Raw genomic sequence first — 19,729 nt, forward strand, 5'->3', positions numbered from 1 at the left:
ATCCCCACTACCCAGTTTAGTGTCTGGCATGTGGGAGGCTCCATAGCCATTTAAAAGATTAATTAATATCAGCGGGGAGCCTGCTTCCCCCCCCCTCCTGCCTGCCTCTTTGCCTACTTGTGATCTCTCTCTGTCAAATAAATAAAAATCTTAAAAAAAAGATTAATTAATAATCATCTCTAGAAATGAAGCCACTGATGAAGTCTTGAAAAAATCAGTTAGTTCAGGCTTTATTTAACATTCTTCATTAGTTAAAGAACTAACCAGCCAAAAATTTGTTTATTTTGCTTTCTGTGTTATTATTTTGAATGAAGTATTTCTATTTATGGCCTCTCCAGCTGCATACATTTTCCTGAGCAGTCCCAGTAATTAGCTTCCTGGAATATAATGCTATGTGCCAGGTTTCTGTAGTCTAGCTCTCTTATGTTTACCTGCTTGAGAGAGTTGTCATGTCTTAAGAATTGATGGAAGAAGATGCTTTTTTTAGGATGACTTCATGATTTGGTTTAGCCTAGACTTCTTAGTACCAACCGCCCTGGGACACTTCTTTCTTGGAAAGATAACCTTAATTGGACTGGATTTTTGACACGTCAACTCTGATGTGGAGAGGTTCTTTCTTTCCCATTACTCTCGTATTAGTGAAATGGTGAACTTGTAGATCCTTTAGATGCCATGGGCCTGGATTTGCTCTTTCTTCCTAGCCAGGATAGTAATTCACAGTATTTTGCTTCCTCATGGAACAGAAGGTCAGTACCTCTAGAACTAGGCATTTACTACTTATCACATTTCCCAGCCGTGCTACCTGAAATTGTAATAGCTCTTGTCACTCAGGTCCTATGCAAGTACAACATGCTTGTCATGAGGCCAATAGAATCTATTCTATGCCAAATTCAGAATGCTTTCTTGCTCTTGCTTCTTGTCATTGTAGAAAGCTCTCAGTGCAAGTTTTGGATATGGGGGAAAATTGATATTTGGGTATCTTTTCATATGAAGTAATACAGCCATTCCCATAGCAGCATTCCTGCTTCTGGTGACCAAGTCGTTATGCTTTGGGGACAGATCTCCTTTAAGAGGAATATCAAGAACTCACCATCTTATGATGGAGTTTCCAGTTCACCAGGGTTTGAACTATGGTTCCGTGTCCGTGAACTGACTTCAGTTCTTTAGGAGGGAATAAAAAGGAACCTAATGCATTTCTCTGAAGGTCACTGTCTTTTCTCTTCTCTCTACTTTTTCTACATTATTTACCAGAGTTTCTTCCTACGCCATCAGGTTTACTCTCTGCCTCTCAGACCACTACTTCTATGTTATACAGAGAGTTAGTGTCTCTAGGTCCATTATGCTCAGGTAACCTCCAGACAACTAGATTTTACAGCTTCTAATAGATTTTAGTTTATCTTGAAAATGAGAATTAAAAAAAAAAAAAACATTCTTTCCACTTTTTTTTAAAGGGAGTGAAAACATCAGATTAATTAGTTGCTGGAGCCTCTCTCCCCCCTGCTTGAACACATTCACCTGTAAATGGCCAGGGAGTTCTTCCATATAGTAGGGTTTATGTTGAAGATAATTTGGAGTCTCCTTATCCTTTACTGTCAGGGTAGGTATTCACTCCTCTTTTTCTGTATAGCTTTTCTTTATGATCTCACTTACCTTTGTTGTGTCTCTGCTTCAGTACAAAGCAAGTATTTTACTCTGTGGCAAAAGAGTATACTGAATGTCTGTTGCCTATGACACAATTGATCTACGATTTTAGGACTTGTGCTTTAAGTTATTTTTTATTTAGGAAAAACAAAAAAAAATGGTCTCTTGAGAAAACTGACAGTTTTAGGGGTGCAGCTTGAGGCCTTGGAAAAGAATAAAGCTAACGCATGAAGGTGTTTGACCTATTAAAAGACCCATTAAGGGGTGTCTGTGTGGCTCAGTGGGTTAAAGCCTCTGCCATCAGCTCAGGTCCTGGTCTCAGGGTCCTGGGATCAAGCCCCGCATCGGGCTCTCTGCTCAGTGGGGAGACTGCTTCCCTCTCTCTCTCTCTCTCTGCCTGCCTCTCTGCCTGCTTATAACCTCTCTGCCTGCTTGTAACCTCTCTGTCAAATAAATAAATAAATAAAATCTTTAAAAAAAAAAAAGAGAGACCTGTTAACATTGGCAGTAACCAACTGAGTCAAATAGTTGCAGCGTGGGACACCTGGGTGGCTCAGTGGGTTAAAGCCTCTGCCTTCGGCTCAGGTCATGATCCCAGGGTCCTGGGATCGAGCCCCGCATCGGGCTCTCTGCTCAGCAGGGAGCCTGCTTCCTCCTCTCTCTCTCTCTGCCTGCCTCTCTGCCTACTTGTAATCTCTGCCTGTCAAATAAATAAATAAATAATCTTAAAAAAAAAAAACAAAAAAATCCTATAAAAAAAATAGTTGCAGCGTAAGGAAAAAATTCCTTAGCAACAACATTTTGTTATCCTGAAATGATTCTATGACAGTGTATCGATCCGTGGTAAAAGTGCCAGGAGTGGTAGAGAATCAGCACCCAGTTATCTCATCGAATGTTCAGCCTAACAAGAGGTATAAGGACTAGGGAGCGGCAAGAACATGTCATGCAAAACGTAGCACGCTTCATTTTTAAACTCTAGTAATTCATTGAAAATAATGATGTGAAATTTATGTTTTCACAGCTTGAGTAATGGTGCTTTAATAGCTAGTTGGCTTGTTTAGGATGCCACACCACCTAGCAAAAATATTTGAGACTTCAGTGTCAGAACAATGGTTACTTTTAATTAAGAATTTATTATAATTCATTTAATCATGCCCCCTTCCCAGTTCATCTGAGTTATGGTCTGAAGGTCAAGCCCCCCAGGTATCCACTATTACCTCATCTCCATTCTGGGTTCAGTATATTTGCCAATCTGACTCCATCTCCTCGCTCTCTTATGCCCCCAAATCTCCTGCTCACGGTCAGCAAACTTGTATCTATAAACTCTTCTCTGATTATTCACTTGTTTTTCTTGTTCAAGCAGAAATCCAGCTCTTCCCAAAGGGGCTTCTTCTCATCCTCTGGGTCTCAATTTAATAGAGACACCTCTCTTGCCCATCTTATTTGACCAGCATAATTTTTATTCTCTATCCGTACAAGCTGGTTATTTTTCTCCTTGTACTCATTATCTTTTGTGCTTATTAAATTCATTGATTTATTTTGTTGCTCGTTTACGGCTTGACTCCTCTACTAGAAGGTCACCTCCTCGATGGGGACAGAGATCTTGTATAGCAGGCAACTCTTCTCCAGAGCCTGACATACATTGAGAATGAGTGAGTGAATGGATGATTATAGAGCTAAATTTTTGATTATTTTTTTAAGATTTATTTGTTTATTATTTGAGAGAGAGAGAGAGAGAGAGAGAGAGAAATAAAGTGGGGAAGGGCTGAGGGAGAGAATCTCAAGCCAACTTCCCACTGATTGTGGAGCCCAGTGGTGGACCTGGATATCACAACCTTGAGATCAGGACCTGAGTCGAAATGAAGAGTTGGTCGCTTAACTGACTGAGTCACCCAGGCACTCCTGAGTAAATTATAAAAACTAATTTTATCTTTCCACTAAATATGTGGATATTTGGTCATCACTTTTTCCTGATAAATAGAGTATTTATCAGTTGGTTGATGGCCTAGTGCTGCTTTTACCAATATTCAGAAGAAAAATTAAAAAATCCCATATAGGTTCATCAGGGGGCCACATTTACTTGGTTTTTGAAGCATTAAACTTTGTAGCAGGTCGTGATGATCTTATTTGATATGGCGTATTGGCCTTTTCTCTGTAAAAAAGTTGGCAATTTTTAAGCTATTTCTTCCCAACCCCCCCACCCCCTGACGTTTCTAGGAGTGCACTGACTAGCACCTGTAACTTGTTTAGCTGAATTGATGAATACACAGTTCTAAGCTGTGTTTCAAACCAGGTATAAACAGATCCTGGAGTTAAAACACCATAGTTATGAACTGAAAAAATGGGTGCTATAGGTGGTAAGAGGCTACTTTAAAAATATTTTTCCTTTCAGGATTGCTGTGGAGAGGGTACCTCCATTATTCTTACTGTGTTTCAAGGGACATTTTGTTCAATTAAAGCCCTGTCATGGAATTTTTTTTTTTTAAGGTTTTATTTATTTCATAGAGAAAGACACAGCGAGAGAGGGAACACAAGTAGGGGGAGTGGGAGAGGGAGAAGCAGGCCTCCCGCTGAGCAGGGAGTCCAGTGTGGGACTTGATCCCAAGACCTTGGGATCATGACCTGAGCCGAAGGCAGACGCTTAATGACTAGAGCCACCCAGCATCCCCGTGTCATGGAATTTAAAATGTCTGTCTTACTTCAAGGCTTAGGAATTCCTAGGTAAGATTTTTTAAAAAGATGATAAATACACGCATATGTGCACACACAGAGATTCTTTACAAAAGATCAGGAGGATGTTCTCATGAAATAAGGGGGGAAAATGGAAAACAGCATATCATCATCAGTATATTTTTGTGGAAGTCTGTAATTAACTAATTCACAGTAAATATAATAATGCTGAAAGAACTAGGGCTATATATAACTCCATCAGTCCAATTAGTATCAGATTTCACATGTAATTAACACTCCAGAGGAAGGTGAGAAAGCTGGAATGAAAAGTCCATATGAGAGTAGAGCGAAACTATTGGATCACATTACCTTATGTTGGTGCAAAGAACAGATAACAGATTCCCCAAAACAAAATTCTTATTTATTTTGCAGCATAGGAAAATACAGCAAGGATCATTTAAAAATAAAGTCGTAATTGAAAGTGACTACAATTGAACAGATTCACTGAGCAAAACATTTTATATCTACAAGTTGAGAAACTGGTGAAGCGTAAAGGACAAATATGTATAATCGGTGGGAAAGTTGTCTGAGGGGCGGATTTTAGCAAAATAAAGGATTTGGTGTGGTTCAGTGGCATTCAACCAAGAGAGTTCCTATTTCAAACTCACGTTCACAACGTAGCACTTGGTTGCTTTGCTGCTAATCAACACGGTAGTGGAGCTCTGTGAAAGGTCAAGCTTGAATCCTGTATTATTTGAACAAAGTCTACCAAAAAGGGTCTCTTGTTTTATATTTATAATTTTAATTACAGATTACTATATGTTTCTCATGATCTTAAACTATATTGTAATTTCTTGTATAACATAGTGACCAGTTTAAATTATGGGGTAATTAATTATACGATTACGAACTTAGAAAAGAACAATCATTTCTCAAGCACTGTCGTTCAAGTATACTGGTTTTGAAATTCAGTGTAGGACTGAGTGTGCATTGTGCAAAAATAAAAAAAAATAAAAATAAAGGCGAGGAAACTAAATATTTGAAAAGCCAAATGACTTAGTGGACAATACAGCTGGTTGGTGACAGAGCTGGGATAATATCATAGGCTACCAGTTAACAGTGGTGATCAGTGGCTGCTTTTGCTATGAAAAACAAAGTCCTGTCTCTGACACAGGACTCTGCTGTCTCCTGCCAGCATCCACGGAACTATGGAAGACTTTCTCACTAAATTGCATAGTCATTCCAATAGGAATTCTTTGGCCCCTAGGGCTCCTCTGCACCATTAAACCTATTTAAGAAGGGTACAGTCTCAACCAGTGACTTCCCAAAGATCCCATTTTCCTGACAAACTTCCCAAAGATTCCACTTCCCGAAAGTTCCCTTTTCCTTCCTCCTCCTATCTCCCTCCAAACAAACACAAGAGTTAGGGCATCAGAGCTCCCCGAATTTATTTTCTTACAATGTAAACCCATGACCCTTCTTGGTCATGAGTAATTGGTCTGTTTGAATTTCTTTTCTTTTCTTTTAAGATTTTATTTATTTATTTGACAGAGAGAGATCGCAAGTAGGCAGATAGGCAGGCAGAGAGAGGAAGGGAAGCAGGCTCCCTGCTGAGCAGAGAGCCCAATGCGGGGCTTGATCCCAGGACCCTGGGATCATGACCTGAGCCGAAGGCAGAGGCTTTAACCCACTGAGCCACCCAGGCGCCCCATGAATTTCTTAGAATCAGTATGGAAAGAGAGAAATTATTCTCTCATGGGGAACTAACTGGACCTGAGAACATACATACTGGAAGTTGTGAGCTACTGCCCTTTTCCTCCATGTGGATGACAAAGCAGAGAATACCATTGTGTACATTATTCATAAGATGACATATATCTTACTTTGCCCGAGACATCCCCTGCTTAGATCCATTGTCTCAGTATGATTATGAATAGTGTATTTTCTCAAAATGTCCTGATTTGGAAGCTGAATTATATGGTCACCCTGATCACCCAAGATTCTGATGGCAAATGTTAGAAGCTGGACTTGGACAGCAGCTGCCTAGATATCATTATGGGTTCCGCCATCCAAAGTGAGAGACATAACGTTCAAGCACTTGGAAAGAGTGGAGGGACAGCATTTACTGCTTTGTGGGAGCAAGTGCCTCTGAACTGGGAAGTCTCCTATATCTTTTCTATGAAAAGAGGGGAACTCCTTTTTGAGTTCAGTTTTTGGTTAGTGTTGCTGGGTAGGCCCTGTGTTATTGGTGATATGCGGATTAGCTCGGCCTGACGTGTTGATCCTTCATATGATGGTTACAAAGGCTATTCTACCTTATGCTCTGGCTGCTGACTTTATGAGTAAGCGGGCAAGCAATCTTCATGTGTGGATGCCGCTAAGAGGCTGTGACTGTCATTGGGATTTTGACCAAAGTTCGTGCACTCATTCTCTCTGTCCACCAAAGTCAAGCTGCAGGGAGAAAGAAGAATGAAGTGGGTATACAACAATCAGGAGAACACAGAGAGATGAGGGCTTGGGTTTTCTCCTTTGTTTCTATGCCTGGAGGCTACCTCTGAGTTTCATTCTTTCCAGAGAGGCTACCATTTGTTCATAATGATAATACCTTCAGGCTTAAGTTCTCTCAAAAACTTTTCTGTCACTAGCAAACCTTAAAGTCCAAATCCAAATCAGAATCTAAACTCAAAGTTAGCAGGGGTGCCTGGGTGGCTCAGTGGGTTAAGCCTCTGCCTTCGGCTCAGGTCATGATCTCAGGGTCCTGGGATCGAGCCCCGCATCAGGCTCTCTGCTCAGCAGGGATCCCCCTCTCTCTCTGCCTGCCTCTCTGCCTACTTGTGATCTTTCTCTCTCTGTCAAATAACTAAATTTAAAAAATCTTTAAAGAAGTTAGCAGATTTAGTTTTCATCGGTGATCAGGTCAGTAGCTGGAATTCATGTGTTGATGCGTTTACCACATGAATATCGAGTGCTTAATGTATGCTGGACATTGTGCTAGCTTCAGGGAATACAGTAAGTCAGAGAGACATATTCCTAACCTGCCTCCAGTCATCAAACCAGTAATTACAGATGTGAGATCCTCCCCACTCATCTTCAGAAGATTAGGTAATCCACTAGCATAATTCAAACGTTGTTTGTGCCTCCTGAGTATTCATAGCCTGTGAAAAGTCACTGAAGTGAAAGACTCCACTCAAGAATGGGTTCCATTCTATTTGTGTGTGTGGTGTAAGAAAATGGGAGAGGCAGAAAAATTATTACAGCATGTCCTCTGTAGGCAGAAGGCCCAAGTTCAAATTCTAGCTCTGTCACTTTCTGGCTGTGACCTTGGGCAGGTTCCTTTAACTCTCCCTGCTTTTGTTTCCTCATCTATAAATGGGGATAATTATAGTGTCTGTCCATTTTTCTGCCTCTCCTTAATGTTAGCAGGCTGGTGGCAGCCAGTTCTTGGCCCACATTAGGTGCTGAATGAACATTTATTGACTAACTGACCATTGGACTCACGGCAAGTTCTCCTTGATTTTCCAAAATGCGGGCTCATCCTAAAATATGCAGTGAGATAGTGCATCTGTAGAAGCCCGGCCCTGCACTTTCCCCTCCCTCTTATATCGATTAAAGATGGAAACCTTGTGGACCTTGAAAAATGTTCTTAGTCTTAGACTGAAAAGTTATTTTTGACTCACATATCCCTTGAAAATTGTATCAAAGCTTAAAATTCTCTCCACATAGAAATGCTCACACACAATGTTGCTGTGGTTTTGCATAATGTATGGAATTGTTTAGATCTCTAGAACCTTCTAGGAATAACAACAGTACTTTCTGAGGAGTATCTTTAAACTTTGAACATTGATACCTTTCACTTTCAAGTGAGTTATACGACTGCTTAATTCAGGAAAAATTGTATTCCCATTTTATTGAGGTGGTTGCCTTTGTTTTTCTCCTTCAGGGGAGAGCTCCATGCCAGCGTTACAGTTGGCTGTGGTCACTAGCTGGCTGCCTGGTAACAGCACAGTTTGTATGTTCCATGGCGGGGCTCCAGAAGGGCCGAGCGCTCCGCTGGGGAGCGGATGTATGAGCTCCAGGTTTCTGACACGAACATTACTGATGCTGCCCCTGCTGAAAGACCTCATTATTATCATGGCGAGGACAAGGTGAACAAAGGGACCATTGTCAGAACAGAGGGCTATCTGTTATTGTTAATTGAATATTTTTGATTATGGTATTAAGTTGGTTAGAGTATCGCAGCATGTCTTTTTTGGGGGCATGGGTTCATTTGTGCAGCTTCTCTTGATAGGAAAACGAAGTAGTACCTGCTCCCACACTCACAGGCCTCCTCTGTCTGAGCAGTAGTGAATGACCACTGCAAGCTGTCGCCATTTTTTTGAAGAGTTCACAGGCTTCTTGGGGGGTTGGGGGAAGGCACGGGAGGTGAAGAGTATAGGAGCGTGACTTGACTTTTGATGTCTTTTTCACATTTAAGATTCTCTGTAAAATATCATTTGCATGAACCATGAAGCCCTCTGTGAGACCATAGAGATATAACATGACGTATTGCTGGGATCGATGTGTTTTAGTCCTCAGGCAAAGACTAGGACTGTTGGACAACTTTGGGAAGTGGGTCATTACATCATCTCTGTGAAACCACACTACCCTTGGTCACAATGAAGGGTCATAGGATGAGTGAGAATAACACTGGATGGAGGGATGAAGACCTGGGATCCGTTCCAGTTCAGCCAGGAGCAACCTGTGTGATTTTCAACAGTTGACTCCCTTCCTGAGCGGCAGCTGTAAAGAAGAGGGGTTGAGCTGTAAGGGTCTCGGGAGCTCTGAAATACTATTATTTTGTGAAAAGACAAGACCTCAATTTTTTTGTTGTTGTCAGAAGCTCTTCCAGAGCACTTGAATCTGACAGTTGAACTCCCTGCAACTTGTTTTCCCTGTTCCATTAGTAAGGGCATGGGACCTCCGAGTACCTCACAGCATTGTGGGCACACACTAGGATTGTTCCACTAAGAAACAAAGTCAAAGTTAGAATTCATTTTTGAATTTCTCTGAATGTCACTTCCAGGGCTAAGAGCAGGACATTCTTGATTTATTTTGGTTTTCCCCTTGCAGTGTCTCAGATATTCAGGTAAGAATTCAGGTAATATTGTGATGCATGCCTTTGAGTTTTCTCCCTTAAGTGTAGCCTACTTTTCTTTATTTTATTTTTATAACAATACTTGTTATTATTTTCTTTCCTCAGGGAAGTCCTGGGAGGCACTTGGGCTAGTCGACTGTAAGATGGCCTGACAGAGACGACCTTGTTGAGTTGAATTATCTCCTCACCATTTAAGTCACTTCATTTCTATGATCTTAATTTTTCCAAATATCACCTTCCCACATCCTGGCCTGTAGGCATTCTAGGAAGCCTACAGTCAAAGGACAGAGCGGAACATTTAACAAAGAATATGAAAGAGAAAATAAATCAACGTTTATTGTATTTATGCTTTCAAAAGACAGGGGTATGGGATATACTACATTTTGATGCTAACCTGTGCAGCCTGAGGGGCAAAAACATGGGGCGGGGCGGGGGGGGGTGGGATTAATGATGTTGATGACGTAAATTGTATTTCCTGAATGCCACAATAGATTTTGGTGCTTTGGTTCAGAAATGAAGTTATGATCTTACCACAAAGCTTTAGTGTATCTGAGGAGCATTCAGTTAAATGCTATATAACGAAAAATGCTTTTGTTTCTTCACACAGCAGATTGGTGATGATCTGTGGGTCCCTTCTCTTAAGATGAGGGTTCCTTTCACATTCTGGTCTCCTCTAGAGGTCTGTTCATTAAGTCTTGAATAGCCTGATGCAAAGGAAGCCACTTTTTGATGGATGCTTTCAGAGCCGTAATCCAGCTGCCGAAATAAGAGTGCAGGCCAATTAAGCGATTTTTAAACAAACAGGTCATTTAAAACAATTACTGGGCGGTAGGAAGGCGAAACGTTAAAAAAATAATCTCTTAAATGTATTTCCTAATTGTTTCTTCTAGTTATTTAGTTTGAAATTAATACAGGAAGCCCTGATCCTTAGGTTTGGATTGAATGAAAAGGTAAGATATCAAATGTGGATATACAATGGTAGCAAAGAAATAAAACTACATTGATGTAACTGATAGGATCAGAAGAAGGCACAATGTTTGTCAACAGTGATTAACGAAGCGGTAAGACTTTTACAATCATTACTAGTATTTTATTGTTTCTAATTAAATTTCAAGTTCGAATGGTCAAATGTATAGTAATCAAATATTGCCATTAGGGCAAAATATTCTTTTTTACATTCTGCAAATCACAGCGAACTCTGCAGATTAACTCCTCTCTCTTTCCTACTCCCTTCTTTTCATTTTCCTGGGTGACGTTCCATAAAATGTGCCCATATATAATTTATTCTAAAGGTAGTTAATTGTTATTTTTTTTTAAAAGAATGGTTTGGGTCAGGTAAGTTCAGGTAGGGGGAAGTATAGAGAAGTAACTAAGCATTCGTTCCAGTGCAATGTGTCAGGAACATTAATAAGTTAATGTCCTTTGTGATTCTCTGAGAGGGGAATATAATTTGTATCATTTCTTAAATTTGCCTAACTATTTTTGGGGAGTAGGGCATCTTATGAAGCCAGAATTATATGAACTATACTTTGTGAAACTCTGCTCTTAGGCTTTGAAATATTTCTCTAGTGATTCAATATTGTTACCTATTGATAATATCCACTCACGGATTTGGCAGTGAAACCCAACTATTCAGAATCCACTCTTAAATCAGATAGGAGTTAACTTTATTTCATTGACCCCTTTTCTTATATGCCAGCTGGAGCCTCACCTTCAAGGGAACTGTCTTAGTCCGCCACCCAGATTGTAGAGCACAAGCCCAAGGAAAGAGATCTTGGCAAAATAGCTAACAATTCTATATTCCTTAACCTCCCACTCTAGCCTATCCTTAGGAATGGGAGGAGCAGACAGGGTTTACATAATGGGAGAAGGCCTAGGGAGATCCTTTGTTCCCTAAATGGTTACTTGCTGGAAACCCTGAAATTCTACTTTTTGAGTTTTAATGTCTTTGGGCTAAAATAACGTATTTGGTTCTTGTAAAATACCCCTGAAAATTTTACCACGTTCTCTGTTTTAATAAATGACGGTGAATTTCTTTATTAGATCTTTTTGACCCAGACAATTGGGAGAAAGCATCTGGATGAGGTAAGGGATGGTCATCAAGCTGGTGAGGATAGGAATGGGAGACGGAGGGCACCGGATGTCTTAGGGATTGAAATTAGATGGGGGAGGGTCCTCTACGTCCAAGAGAATACTCCTTTTGCCTCATGGTTTTGTCTCTGTTGACTCTACTGCTCTTTTTTTCCCTCAAATCATCATAAACCCAAGCACCCATTTCTGCCTGCCAAGCTGGGTAGTGAACATATTGAATTAGAGAGGTAAGTTCTGTATCCTTCAGTGGCTTATAGCAAAATGAAACAACTGACCACATTTAGATGGACACAGCAATAAGAGTTATATGAAAGGAGGCGAGACAGCAAATCTGAATTAATAACTTATAATATTTACAGATAACTGTGTTAGTGGATCTTTTTTTTTTTTTTTTAAAGATTTTGTCCATTCATTTGACAGAGAGAGAGAGAGATCACAAGTAGGCAGACAGGCAGGCAGAGAGAGGAGGAAGCAGGCTCACTGCTGAGCAGAGAGCCCAATGCGGGGCTGAGATCATGACCTGAGCTGAAGGCAGAGGCTTAACCCACTGAGCCACCCAGGTTCCCCTAGTGGATCTTTTAGGTTGAAATCTGAGTCAGTTACTGCTTTGGGAAGAATGGCGGATTCCCTTTTCATTGAAAAAAAGTACTTCCAGAAGAGTCATCTTCTATGCATTGAAAGAAAAAAATGCTGGGGAATATTAACTCTAGAGACTATGCAAAGAAAGGGAGAGACTTAATTGAAGGTGGGAGTTGAAATTGGAAAGTAAGGATAAGGGTTTTGCTAAGATGACTCTTGTCAGGGCAGATGATGAAGAAGAAATATGTAGACCTTGACTTACCGTTGGTTCTCTGTCTTATTCTCTGCGCAGAAATAGAAAGTCTTGAACTCTTCAGATGGAGGTTCGAGTTCAATTACTGACTGCTTGAAGCTTAGGGTCTGCTCATTCACCTTATATCCTTGTAGATACAGGCCACCTACAGAGGGAAAAACATGAGAAGAATAGAGAAAGAGTAAGATGGAGAAAAGGAATCTGAAAAAGCACCAAGAAAAATTTTTATCCACAGGAACCTCTAATCTAGGTGTCTCATTTTACAGATGAAGAAACAGACTCAGGACAGGATGTAATTTAATCCACTAATGATTAATGTCAAGACTGGTAATAGAGGTGGCTTTCCCGGTTTTTATTTTTGTGGTCTTCTCACTGCATGTTCCGTATTTAGCGTTGGGTTCCCGTTGGGTGTACTTTACCTGGAGGACACATTTTGAAATAAATTTTTTGGTGTCAAAGAGTGATACCTGTGCTGTCACCTTAGAGGAAAATTAAATAATATTTGATCAAGCAGAACCATTAAGACATCCTTCCTGAATAATGAGATTGCTAGCAGTTTCTAAAACCAACACAGATTCTCCCCTTCTTTGTGCATATGCAAAACACATTTAAAATATGAACCCGCAGAGTGATATGAGAGAGCCAACTTGAATTAAAATGAGAATGAATGACTGGTTTTAGGAGATAATTTCTTCCCCATGGTCCTTTGAATCCATGTTAGTGGGTATATATTGCTTGGTCTGAATTTTGTTTCCATTACTTGGGATAGGGAGAGCATATCAGTTTCGGGGAAGATGCTGGAAAATTAAAATCCTTTGTGTTTTATAGTGTCTTGATGCTCTGAGGTAACCTGAATGTCTTGTTGATACTCTAGGCATCACTAATATTGATAATTCGGTGTTTAAACCTCTTTCTTGCTCTTGCTAACTCTTGTTCTAATCTCCCATCTCCCCACAGGATGCACGTTAATGCTCTGACAATCATCCTATGCCAATAACGGACTGTGAAGGGAAGATTTGGTTCCTTTGAATGTGACTGACTTTGTTTTCCTTTTTTTATATTTGGTACCAACATCTGGAACACATACTTTTTTTTTTTTTTTAAACGCAAGGAGTGGTTTTTGGACTTTAAAATCTGTCTATTTTGTAGAGGGGGGTTTAGATGCAGTACTAAATTCAAAAAATGTTTTCATTTGAAGAGTCAGTTTTAAAGCTAACTTCTAGGAAAGCACTCATTTTAGAAATGGTTAGATTTTTTTTCCCCTTTAGTAGGCCCCAGTAAAATGGTGTTTGCCAAAATCTGAGACTGACATTAGCTGTCTTTGTGCTAATGCACACACCATAAAATTCACACATTTGAAGTGTGCAATCAGTGATTCTTAGTTTATTTATGGAGTTGTGTGACCATCACCAGAATCTAATTTTAGTACATTTCCTTCACCTCAGAAAGAAACTCCGTACCCATTATCAGTCACTCCCCATTTGCTGCACCATCCTACCACCAGGTAAACCAACCTCCTCCCTCAAAAAAAGGATTTGCTTTTCCTGGGGTGCTCAGGATAAATGGAATCATACGCTACGTGGTCTTTTGTGACTGGCTTCTATCTGATATGCCATTTTCCAGGTTCATCCCTGTTGCACTGTATATCAGTTCTTCATTCCTTTTTCTTGACAAGTGATATTCCATTGTATGGGCATACCACACTTTATTAGTTAGTTCACGGACATTTGAGTTTTCTTCATTTTTCGAGCTCTTACAAATAATGTTACGAATGTGTACAGATTTTTGCTTAGATATATATTTTGGGGCATATATTAGAAGTGGAATAAGCAATATGTTGGTTGTTTCAGGACTATGGGCTACCTAAAGACATACCAAGGGTTGGTTTGCTGTCTTAATTCTCTGCTTCCAACAATAGTACAAAATGTTTGTATTATTGCACTGGTTTCTGACCTTTTCCTACTGGTGACATTTCCCTTTCTCATATGTCTGAGCAGATATGAACACCCTCTCCCATCCCTGCCCTTTTTGAGAACAAACGGAAAGTTTTGTCCAAAAAGTTGTCTGCTACGAACAGGAGAGTTTTTGGCCCCTTTTCTAACCAGTTATAGAGTAGAAATGATTGGCAGTAAAGACATCGGATTACAACCCCATTAACTCCTTTGAGGTGACCTCATTGGGCCAGTCTCTTTGTTATTAAGTAGCAGCAGTAAATAGCAAGCTGGCACGACATTTGGGCAGAGATTTCTCACAAGAACTATGCAAGCATTAAGTGTTCCATTTGTTGCAATAACATAAAATGTATCTGAGAAGTACACGCAGACCTTGATGTGATTTATTCAAGAACAATAGTTAATAGTCACAATTTGTTACTTTTACCTTTTGCTGGAGAAAAATAAAAGGGAAAAAAAACCACCAAGTATATGGTGAATGATAAGGGGCTTCAGGCCTATGAAGAGGCATTTGACTAAAGGGCTTTTGGAATACTGACACAGTGGCTTTTTAACATTAGCTGGCACAGGCAAGCCAGTAATGCATGCTGTTCAAGTACGAGAACTTTCCTTGACAGTGAGCACAGACTTCAGGGAACTGACTGGTGCTATTTCTACAACTCTGACAGTACACATTAGAGGCATATTTATCTAGCTGAAAGTAAAATGTGAGATTCACATCTAATGTGGTTTTCACAGGAAATTAGGGCCATATTGCTTCTCACGTCATGTACTTTCCCCTCATTTCACTGTTATCTTTCCCGGCCTTCTGTCTGTTGTCCCCAGGATTGCCTCGCTACCTCAAGTGACTGTTACAATCAGTCAATCATGTCCCAAACACTACAGATACCTGTAGAAGTGAGAAATATCACATGAGGTCTCGTGGATCTCTCATCAAGAAGATAAACCAATGGAATAAAATAAATGTAAAATGAATTGAAAATAAGCAACCGAGATGCTATGGTCAGGGGAGTCTTGTCTCTGTGGTGACCACAGAAGCCTGAGCTTAATAACAAAGCAACTAACGTGGTAGACATAGGACAAAGATAATGGAAAGGAGAAGAAGCTTTTTTAAATACCCTAAGACTGTGAACATGAAACTGCCCATTTAGCAAGCATGAATGCAGAGACAAGTGTTTTTGTACTTGAGTGTTTTTCCAACCTTTTCGGCTGTGATCCAAAGATGTAAATAAATGCAGAGCTCTACATTTTTAAATTTTCACACGGTTAGCCCAAAAGTTTTGTGAAGCACTGGGATGTATCATGATATTTTCTATGCAATTAAACTCAATTCTGTTGTATTTTTAAATACTTGTCACAACCTACTACGTCGACTGCATGACTCAGTCATGGGGTAAAAACCTGTAGTTTGGTGAATAATGCTATAAATAGCAACCAAGGCCTGCTTCACAGGGCTGGAGAACAAGGAACCAAAGGAGGGTGGGATATGAAAGAGCCAAGCAAAGCTTGGACAATACACATAAGGGAGGAAGTAGCGATCAGACCAGTGCAAATGTCACTCACTAACATCACCTAGAAGAACTGAAAATGAGTACTAGAACTCTCTATAATCTTTATGAATATAAAGATTCATATCCCATGCGTATAAAAATGATTACGTTAAACTGAGTATTTTATTTTTGATTAATGTATTTCTTTTAGTGCCTATAGTGTTCATGGCACAGCATGGGTTCAGCCATTCTCAGTAAATTTCTCTGCTGCCTGTCGTCACAACTCCTGGTGAGGGGTTGTTGGACTACATGGACCATGGCTACAACAGTCATTGTGCTGATTTCTGGAGACTAGATACCCAGCCTCGATTGCTACTTTAACAAGATTGATTTCTGGCAGGGAGTGCTCTCTCTAGCATTATGGCTAAGACATTGGGCATAGGGTTTGGATAGCATTTGTTCATATTTTGTAAAGTACCAGTGGGGGGACCACATCAGTGTGTTAGTTAACTTTTCTAAACCTTCATTTCCCATTTATAATGGGACAATAACAGTGGATGTTTTGCCAATGCTAGTTTTAGATGATGAATATAAAGTGCTTATAAGTCTTGGACACATAGGAAGCATTCAGTGGTACATGCTAACTTTCCCCCTCCAATACATCCAAGCAGTATGATCCAGTCCTCTCAAAAAAACTGTGGCTCCCCTGGGCAGTGATACTTAGTGGACAGTAGAGAGAGGCATTTTTGTTTGGAGAATTTCCCCACAGGAGACTGGGATATGTCTCCATTGCAGCTTGGGTTTCCTTGTTCCAGATCGTTGGCTCCGGGTCTCAGGTCCTGATGCAAGTTAGGATGTACAAGAAGACTGGGCAGAACTCCTAGAAAAAGGATGCAGACCCCAGTCTGGGGCAGGGGAAAGCACTCCAGAAGATCTCCTGCACAGCTACCCTCATGCTAGAGAAGAGTGAGTTGCTGGTTAACCCTCGGAGAGCTTCCATCCAGACCCAGCATTTGTCAGTGTGAGAGTGGGGAGGAGGTGGCAGGAAAGCGCATTTTCTGGGAGAAGGTGCATGCTCAAGCAAGTGGTATTTTTTTATTCAAGAAAGAGTAGAGTCATGTAAAACCCCAAATCACAGGCCTCTATTTTAGAACATGACCTACATATAACAATTTCTTTAGGAATTTCAGTAAGAAAATGTTCTTTTAATCCACATTTGAGATAATTTAAGGTAGAAATTGAGGGCCTGTGGACATAGGCATAGTTAAGATGTACAGCTGGGTAAGAACGGATGGGTTTGGATTAAACATTTTTATTAGTCACAGAATGTTATATTTTCAAGAGAAGAATTTAAAAATAGATAGAAATTAGGTAACTTCTTAGGGCTAGAAAGAATGTGATATGGCAGAAGGGCTAGGCATCTGGTGACCTGAGTTTTGGTTTTGCCTTTGAATTGGCTTTCTAATCTTCTAACCTTTCTCTACTATTAAGTGAGGGAAAAACAAACTATTTACACTTCATGGGAATGATGGCCATTTGGGGTGACTTGATGATTCATTCATTCATTCATTCAAAATACATAATATAGAGTCATCTTTGGAGCATATAGTCCCTTAGAAGAGATAAGATGGCCATCTAGAGGTAACATACAAGGTAGAGGGTGATAAGTGTCACAAGATAGGTAAGTGTGGAAGACCAGAGCAGGGAGATACTTTGTCTAGGACCATCTGGGATTGCTTTATAGCAGACATGGCTGGTGACTGAATAAGCATTTGAAGGACTGGTAGAATCTGGACAACTAGAATTGAGAAATCAGTAGGTATAGACTTCCAGGGGAAGGAACTAGAATAAGCAAAGACATGGTGTCAGAAAAATGCTCAATGTGATGTGTTTTAATGAAGTAGAACTGTGTTTGGTTAGAGTACAAGTCACTTTAACACAAGGAATGGAAAACAAAACCACAGAAAGGGTTTGGGGACAAAGTATAAAATTCTAGAGTGCTCTGGAGGCAACAAAGAACAATGGAAGATTCTAGAAAGATATGTGAGATGATAGGAGCTGAATATAAAGAGGACTTCCTTTTTTCCTCCTTGTCTATTTTTTCTTTTCCTTTGTGTAACTTAGGCTACCTGGGTTCAAATTCTGTCTTCACCATTTACTAGCCAGGGGGAACATGAGCAAATGATATAACCCTGCTAGGTGTCAGTTTACCAAGTGGTAGGTGGGAAAGTAACCTGTCTCATAGGAGTGTTATTGAAACTTAATGAAATGATAAGCAAAAACATTTAACAGAGTGACCAGTACAAAAGCTGCACTTACTAAATGGTAACTCTACTTTTGTTGTTAATATTTTTAGGCCATTTATTAGTAGCTATTTCCCAGAGGGTCACTTGTGATCTTTCAGAATAAGGGAAGCCACCTAGTGGCTGTCGTTACTGTTTTAAACCTGGAGTCAGCAGCAATATCTGGGCCCCACAGATTTGGAAGCATTTAGTTAATATTTCAGTTTGGAGTAATCTGAGTATTCAATCCTAAACCTTTCTTTTCTATCTCTGGAAGCAGTCTCCAAAAAATGAGTTTCATTGATTTGGTAATTAAAATGATTCAGACTTTTGCAGTGATGTTTATTTTATTTATTCATTTATTTATTTATTTTAGAGAGAAAGAGAGAGAGATGTGCATGGGGGAGAAGCAGAGGGAGAGGGAGGGAGAGAATCTTTTTTTTTTTTTTTCAAGATTTTATTTATTTATTTGACAGAGATCACAAGTAGGCAGAGAAGCAGGCAGAGAGAGGGGGAAGCAAGCTTCCTGCTGAGCAGAGAGCCTGATGCGGGGCTCAACCCCAGGACCTGGAATCAGGACCTGAGCCCAAGGCAGAGACTTTAACCCACTGAGCCACCCAGGTACCCCGAAGGAGGGAGAGAATCTTAAGTAGACTCTGTCCTGAACACAGAGCCTGTCTCAAGACTCAATCTCATGACCCTGAGACCACAACCCCTGCTGAAACCAAACCAAGAGTTGGACCCTCAACTGACTGTGCCACCCAGGCACCCTTGCAATGATATTATATAATAAAAGTGCCAGTCCATGACTGTTTTGGAGGTTTGTTGTGTTTACCTTCATTTCCATCCTGGTATCAGGTACTTAAAACTATGGATTTGGAGTTGAATAGGAACAATGTGTTCTGTAAGCACTTAGAGATGCTAGCTCTCTCCTAATAGTTGAATGATGTTTTGGGTTATGTTGTTACGCTCTCAATAGAAAGGTGAATAAGTGAAAGAGAATCATTTTATCCTTCATCCTGAGTGATAAGAAATAGAACATAGTGTGCCATTCACCTTGTACTTCTTTTGCATTTTCCAACGAGGCTGAAATGGTCACTAACTTCCTTTCCATTTGGCATGGCTGTCTAGCTTAATTAAACATAAGCATTAATGCTAAAAAAAATAATAATAAATGACTGCGATTCAAGGATATTTACTACTATTAACTATTTAAGGGTTATTCATTTGGTGAAAAAAATCCAGCCACAAATAAAATGCCTATAATCTCTTTTGTCAAAAATTACAGGAAGGCTAGGGATGCCTGGCTGGTTCAGTTAGTAGAGCACAGGATTCTTGATCTCGGGATTGTGAGTTCAAGCCCCACATTGGGTGTAGAGATACTTAAAAATAAAATCTTAAAAAAAATTACAAGAAAGATAAATAATATTTCTTGTCAAAATCAGGCACAATTATTTCATTATTAAATTATATTGTTTATATACCCATTTTATACATAGAGCTCTTAAAATACATAATTTAATAAATTGGGGTGCCTGTGTGGCTCAGTGGGTTAAAGACTCTGCCTTCTGCTTAGGTCATGATCCCAGGGTCCTGGGATCAAGCCCTGCATTGGGCTCTCTGCTCAGTGGGGAGTC

The 19,729-nt window shown here is 40.0% G+C and overlaps 1 protein-coding gene across 1 annotated transcript in view; it reads right to left on the reverse strand.

Annotated features, from left to right (window-relative positions):
• Positions 1 to 9,804: 9,804 nt before the first annotated feature.
• LOC125100366 (uncharacterized) overlaps positions 9,805 to 19,729 on the reverse strand; it is a 117,767-nt gene continuing 107,842 nt past the window's right edge. The window contains exons 12-13 of the mRNA XM_047730527.1: positions 12,378 to 12,513; positions 9,805 to 10,201 (exon numbers count right to left, since the gene is read on the reverse strand). Of these exons, the coding sequence (XP_047586483.1) occupies positions 10,102 to 10,201; positions 12,378 to 12,513 (236 nt within the window). The 3' untranslated portion in view covers positions 9,805 to 10,101. The remainder of the gene's footprint in view (positions 10,202 to 12,377; positions 12,514 to 19,729) is intronic.

The sequence above is a fragment of the Lutra lutra genome, chromosome 5 (genome assembly GCF_902655055.1).
Source record: "Lutra lutra chromosome 5, mLutLut1.2, whole genome shotgun sequence".
Classification (NCBI taxonomy): domain Eukaryota; kingdom Metazoa; phylum Chordata; class Mammalia; order Carnivora; family Mustelidae; genus Lutra; species Lutra lutra.